The following is a 6,783-nucleotide window of genomic DNA, read 5'->3' as shown; positions in this document are numbered from 1 at the left end:
TTTTTCGTCAAGTTGGTGCCAAAACCAGTTGAAGCGGTTGAAGCTCATTGTAAGATTGCAAAAAAATAATATTCGATCGGTATCATCGGTAGAACGTAATATCGGTTTTTGACTTTGTCAAGTTGAATTTCCATGTAACACTTGCCGTGTCCATGTATACCACTTAATTTACCAATCCATTCGACATGTTCCCAGCTGCTCTATTCGTAATATTCGTTAATTACAATTAATTAATTTCTGATTTACTACAAAGCTTTCAAAAACGCCTACAATAATTGTAGCAATTCTAAAAAATTTCGTAGCCAACTTCAGAAAATAAACGGAACACGATCTGTTAAATAAACACCTTGCAAGAATTGGAGTGAAAGACTCACCATTATGCAGATTATGTAATAATTCAAAAAAAACATCGGAACATCTCCTAGAATGCAGCAACCTCCGTGGTTTCAGAGAAAATATTGAAAAACATGAAGAAGAACACCCCGAAAAAGAAGATTCAGACAATACTCCGGGTATGTGTAAAATTTCTCGGAAAGGTGTAATATACTTCACTGACGTATATGATACATGGACACTGTAAATGGATACGTGAGACATATTGAAAACCTAGTTACGTATTTCGGTAATCACATCTGAATATTCATGTGTTACGTATTGTGGTGATGTACGTGGAATGTGAATAACTTACGAGTGGGACGGAAGTTAAACCCTCACCACGTCCACGTATGTTAAACGTATACAGTGGATGTTTGTTCTAAACAATTACTGTACGCGCTTCTAAGAGTGCGTTAAGTATAGTTTCCACTTAAAAAGAGCACTCCGTTTAGCCTCCGTTTACATGACAGTTGTAAAATAGAACAAAGGAACTGTCACGTAAACGGAGTAAAAAATTGAAATAAATTCAATTTCCACTCCGTTTGCGTGACAGTTCTTTTGTTCTATTTTACAACTGTCATGTAGACGGAGGCTAAACGGAGTGCTCTTTTTAAGTGGAAACTATACTTTACAACAAGTATTTATCAACATTCACTAGTGAATTTTTGACAGGCTTAACAAGGCTACCCATATCGCAGACATGGGCATAGGCAGAGGAGAGAGATGGATGGGGAACTTTGTTATTTAACGATAGATAATTGCGCCCCAACAGTCTATTATGCATATATCAGCCCTTCGGTATGGTACTTTCAACGAAAATGCCAGGTGTGTGACAATACGACTAGTTCTTTTTAAATGTTATTCACTCAAAAAAAGAACATTTTTAAATTTGAAATTAGTAGATTTTTCGTTTGTTTTTGTTAAGTTGAATTTTCATAATAATAATGATAATAACCGTAATAACCTGTGTAATACCAGTGGTACCTTTTAGATCATTACCAACAATACCACAAAATGTACCGAATTGATTTGAATCGGAGCGGATGGTATAATTTATTAACGTGTAGTTTTCGTGGAAAATTAATTAAAATCTAAACTTTGAAACGAATCGAATAGTTGAACTAATCTGGATAGTTGATTTCCTACCGAAAACCTAGTCAAATAAATCGGCAAATATTTTAAATGCAAATAGAACATATTTTCGGTATATAATTGGAAATTCTGGATCAGTACAATAATTCTATTAGTTTTTTTTGTTAATATGAGTAAATTATCATCATTAATCAGAAACTAAATAATTTAATTAGAAAAACAGATCCGTTTACCGAATATTATGAAATTATTGTATAGCCCAGATGGTAATCTGTCAACTGAATTGGTATCAACCAGTGTTTACATGGAAATTCAACTTAACAAAACCAAAAATATTCGTTTAAAATGGCGTTGCTATCAATTTGAGAAATAAATATTTATCGAAACCAACATTTAGAAAACAGTACAAAGTCGATATTCCAACCAGCAAATTAATTCTTAAAAATATTGATGAACAACTATATCAAGTGTAACGTTAAATGGACCGAAGTTTTTTGACGGACAATCCGAAATTGGTGGATGAAATTGTTTGCGAAGTTAAATCGCAGGGTGTGTTTGATCAATTCCGCAGGAATTGCATTGCTGATGTCGATACCAAGCCTGCCTACCAAAATTTAAGGCAACGAGTGGAGAATATCGTCTCCAATTTTCTGAGTGACCAGGTCTGGCGACCGGATTTGAATAAGAATCAATTACGCGAAAAGCTGCGCAAACACATCACCGAGTAAGTGTACCAAACATTTTTCGTAAACTTCTGGTTTGCGATAATTCACTGTTGTCAAGGTCGTTGTCTTGATATTTTGTCTAATATTTTTTGTTACAGAGCTGGATTTCTCGAAACCGGTGTCGAACGTATCGTCGATCAAGTGGTGAATCCGAAAATCAATTCCGTTTTTTTACCTAAAATCGAAGACATTTCGTACAAGTATCTGGGAATTGAGAAGCCGAAACCATCCAACGATCATACAATATTTAAAAGTGAACCATTGGCCAACGAAGATACAAAACCTCCAAAAAATTTACCGCCCGTTCTTGACGACTTGGAAGCAGTTAGTCCCGACTCCAGTGGTAGTAAAAAATCGTTTAAAGATTCCACAGAGAATCTGGACACATCGATCGATCCCGATCCAATCAAAGCCGAACTAAACGATTCAGGTGATAAAGTCGACGACGACTTTGAATCGCCAGCATTCGAACCACTACAGGGTTCGTTGTTAAACGAATCGGACAGCATTAATGGCGAAGAGGATTCAAAGCTCTCCGACATTAGTGGACTAACGTCACAGGATTCAGTGAATAGTGAACAGAACTGCGAGCAGCCGTCAGTTATACCGGAGCCGGAAATAAAGGCACCGACTATTGAGGTTATTGAACAACCGGCCGTGACCCAAAGTCAACAAGTAATTCCGGAAAATATCAATCAAGATTCCGTTCTATCACAGGTGTCCAGCAACAGTCACTTGTCGATTGTCACCGATAGCAACAACAAGAGCTCCGAAGTAGATATATGTGAGGAAGCTCAAATGCCAAAGTTCAGTGAAAATTCGTTCAACAATCCCGTTGTGGATGACAGTGAGCGAAAGCCTCTATTGACAGTCTTTGACATCAAACAAGATGAAATCAAATTTGAAGGAACTGAAAGACGTTCATCGTTGCACAACATAAGTGATGACATAAAATTGGAGGAAGACATTGTGATGGAAGAGCTGAAGGAACCAGTACCACCAGCGGATTCTGTTGGAGATGATAGTTTAATGAAAACAGAATCGTCATCCAGTTGCATGGATCCAATCATCAGCGAAACCAAAGACTTGTCACTAAAAGATGATGGTCGATCAAATGAAACTGAGTTTAAGTTCGAGGAGCCAGTTGTGTCCGTGGATACAACAGATGCGTCGGTTGGTGTGTCTTCAAGTCTAAATGCGAATGATAGACACAGATCGAAAGATTTGAAGGGAGAACGGAAATCGGACAGTAGATCGGATCACAAGTCGCATCGCAGAGATAAAGATAAGTCGAGCCATCATAGCAGAGATCGGCATAAGGATGGCAAGCATTCATCTTCGTCTAGCTCTAAACACAGTTCCAGTTCTTCGTCTAGTCGGAAGGAGCATCGCAGTGAGAGTCGTGAGGTAAGAGTTTCGTTTATAAATTAATCGGAATCACGTGACCGTCCCTTTCATTGAACATTAGGCAAAAAAGACGACATCGTCTGATCATAGGCGTGACGATTCATCGAAGTCGACAGACCGTTCAAGTGGAAAAAGTCAAACATCATCCCATTCGTCTAGCCGTGACAAAGATTCAAATAACAAAAGCTCTCGTTCGCACGAAGACAGGGACAAGAACCGCTCCAGACACGATCGCAGCAGCAACAAATCGCGTACCCAGCATCGAGACGACAAATCGACAAAGCGACAGTCGCTTGATGACGACGAAAGCGACAAAAAGAAACCAGGCCAAGAATCTGAGGCAAAGTCGAAGACTGACGATGATCACGCAGTCCATCATGAAAAGTCGTTTGACCGTCGTCGATCAACCGATCGTGATTCGGATGATGGTACGATGGAACGTGGAAAGCCCACATCGAATCGCCAGGTGACAACGGTTAACTCGGCAGCAATCACCAACAGTGCTTCATCGTCATCGTATTCATCAGCATCGTCATGCACGGACGACTATGAAAAGCGAGGAACGTCAAGCATTCAACAAATAGCAGCAGATACCAACATGCACACATCGTCTACGGATAGTGATGACAGTTTCGTTCCAGCATCGACACCGGTTGTTGTTGATCAAATTCTGATTGGGAATGACATTAATTTGGAAATGTTGATGGAAACGAATAACATTGGGACGACGGACGAAATGGATCCAGTAATGTCGATGATGCAGCAATCACTGTCGGATGACGTGGAGATGAAAATAAAGAAACCCAAGGTCGCCTCGAACATTTTTGAGGCACGAAAACTGATGAAGGTCAGAAAGCAGATGGAACGGGAGCAAAAGAAGCGTTTGGAGAAACTGTTGGTCCACTCCAAACAAATGGTTGGTTGTAACAACGTCGATGAACAGGGCGTAGAATTGGAATTTTCTGTAATGAATAGTTCAGCACCATCCATTTCCAGTCCTATCAAACCGAAAGAGGTCGCTTTCGAAGGACATCAAGTACCAGCACCGGTCAATGAGAAACGCAATTCAGGCGAATTTATCATCGATATGAATGAGATGAAAGAAATGGAGAAACAAATGAAGAAGAAAAAGGCCGAGAAGCAGCCACCAACTCCCAAGTTTGTTCATAAATTTGATGAAATTTTATCACAAATTGACAAGCCGAGAAAACGTGATTCGAAAGGAAGTCAGTCGCCCATTTCACCAGTGCATGAAAAGTCGCCAAGGTCTTTAACTGGTCTACAAGACAGACCACCGAAATCCGAGCCGATAGCACGAAAATTTGCACGAGAACAAAGTAAAGAGCCACCCGCTGTCGACAATAAGAAACCAGCGACAATAACATCTCCTCCAAGACAGCAGCGAGATGAAAAGAAAATGGAAAAGCCTGGACCAGTTCGGTCACAAGACGGTAAATCGAGAAAAGACTCGAGTTCGTCAAAATCGCCACCCACTCCACATTCACCAACCAAAGTTGAGCAAAAAATTGGCAAACCAAACCGAATTCCAGAGAAAACGATAAAATCATCGAATGCAGCTGGTTCCGCATCAACATCTAAGCATGAGAAAGTTGTTACACCCACGAAGCCGAAAGTAATCAAAATCGATGTGACACCGAAAACAACAATTCGTCCTGAGGATATACCCAAAATTAGAGCGGATACATCAACTAAGTCCAACATTGAGTTTGACGAAGAGAATGAACCAGAATTCTTCGGCTTTACGGAGGCGCAATGTGAGGCTCATTTGGACTATGCTAAAGTCAAACAGATTTTGGCATCAAAAGCGGATAAACGAACGTTACATCTGCTAAACTATGACAAATCGATGAGCGAAGTTTTTTCGCAGTACAGTACCAATGTTATCGACGTCACCGGCAGCGTCGAGAAGCGCGTGATAAGTGAAAAATTACCAGTGCCACACAAATCCACCGGTGTGCCACAGACCAGGGGAGTACGAAAAAGTACAACATCCAAAAATGGTGTGCGTACGACGCCACAAAGCCAACACAAATTGTTCATCGAAAACAATCAGTTTGCTGACACTGCGGACGTTAAACAGATATCGAGAAAACGTCGAACAAGCAGTGCGGCCCAGGGATCAGCAGCAAAGATTGTTCGACTAGTGGATAGCAAAGTAAGTGGCGATGAAGAGGAAACGTCACCAACGCCTTCAGAACAAAGTAAGGAGAATCAGATCGTCCAGCAAATCAAGAAACATAATCGAACCACGGAGATCAGTTGCACGTCTAATGGTAATGATCACTTTTTGAGTAAACTGCTTTTCCGCTTGGGTTAATAAAATTGTCCGTTCTTGTTTTTTTCAGAGCTCGACCAACAGTCCGTAGAAAAGAGCGAAACTACGAAGCCGAATCCAAATCAACGCTATGCCAGTGATGATCTTTATAAACCTCGGCCCATTCTATCGCGAACTCGTCGCCGGGGTATAGAAAATGGAGAAACTTGACTCCAGAATCATTGCATCTTACTATCTAAGCTAAACGTCGTTTAGTTTTCATTATTTTTTTCTTTTTTGAAATTCTACATTTAAATGTTTATAAAGAATAAAATTATTATTACACGTACGTACTGCCAGTGGACCAATCAATTCAGGAACGATATTTGTGAATCGTCGAAAATTCATGTAAAAGTTGATGAAAACGTTTCCACAGATATGGGTCCTCGAACATTTAGCATTTTATTCTGTTTGCGTAAAAGTTGTGAGGAGTTGCTTCTATTAGTAGAACCTTTAGCTGAATAGTTCGTAGACTGCTACTCTGTGAAGTTGTAACAGTCAGGAATCAGTAGATGTGCAACTATTTTATTCAGTATTGCACTGACAATTTATTGGATCTCGACAATTTTCGTGCTGTAATATGCTCCACAAATCTTTAATTCTGTGGAAATCATACACTGAAGGAATATCAAATTAGTGGGCAATGGGCAGCGCAAATGTAGTATTCGAATTTCCATAGCGACGTCGCGCGAGCTCCTCGCAGCACTCGTATCTGAATGCGTTTATGAAAAAATGTCAAAATGTATGTTTTTTTATCACATAATTTATCAAAATTCGTTTGCTCTGTTTTAACTTCAGTTAATTGGTTAAATTTCTCAAAAGATGGAAGGTAACACATCGGCATCCTCA

At 39.8% G+C, this 6,783-nt stretch overlaps 1 protein-coding gene across 1 annotated transcript; it reads left to right on the top strand.

Annotated features, from left to right (window-relative positions):
* The first annotated feature begins 1,767 nt into the window (after window positions 1-1,767).
* LOC119070252 (biorientation of chromosomes in cell division protein 1-like 1) lies at window positions 1,768-6,251 on the top strand. Its single transcript, XM_037174520.1, has 4 exons — window positions 1,768-2,191; window positions 2,291-3,599; window positions 3,661-5,893; window positions 5,966-6,251. Exons 1-4 carry the CDS (start codon window positions 1,947-1,949, stop codon window positions 6,103-6,105), a joined length of 3,927 nt encoding a protein of 1,308 aa, XP_037030415.1. The 5' UTR covers window positions 1,768-1,946; the 3' UTR covers window positions 6,106-6,251.
* The last annotated feature ends 532 nt before the right edge of the window (window positions 6,252-6,783 follow it).

The sequence above is a fragment of the Bradysia coprophila genome (genome assembly GCF_014529535.1).
Source record: "Bradysia coprophila strain Holo2 chromosome X unlocalized genomic scaffold, BU_Bcop_v1 contig_640, whole genome shotgun sequence".
In the NCBI taxonomy this organism is placed as follows: Eukaryota; Metazoa; Arthropoda; class Insecta; order Diptera; family Sciaridae; genus Bradysia; species Bradysia coprophila.
This window is presented reverse-complemented; position numbering and strand designations above follow the sequence as displayed.

What these genes read in the sequence shown, in the direction of transcription:
- LOC119070252 (XM_037174520.1), top strand. Translation starts at nt 1,947, where the DNA reads ATGGACCGAAGTTTTTTGACGGACAATCCGAAATTGGTGGATGAAATT. An exon ending in CTGCGCAAACACATCACCGA is followed by an intron (nt 2,192 to 2,290) that starts GTAAGTGTACCA and finishes TTTTTGTTACAG; the next exon opens with AGCTGGATTTCTCGAAACCG. An exon ending in GATCAGTTGCACGTCTAATG is followed by an intron (nt 5,894 to 5,965) that starts GTAATGATCACT and finishes TGTTTTTTTCAG; the next exon opens with AGCTCGACCAACAGTCCGTA.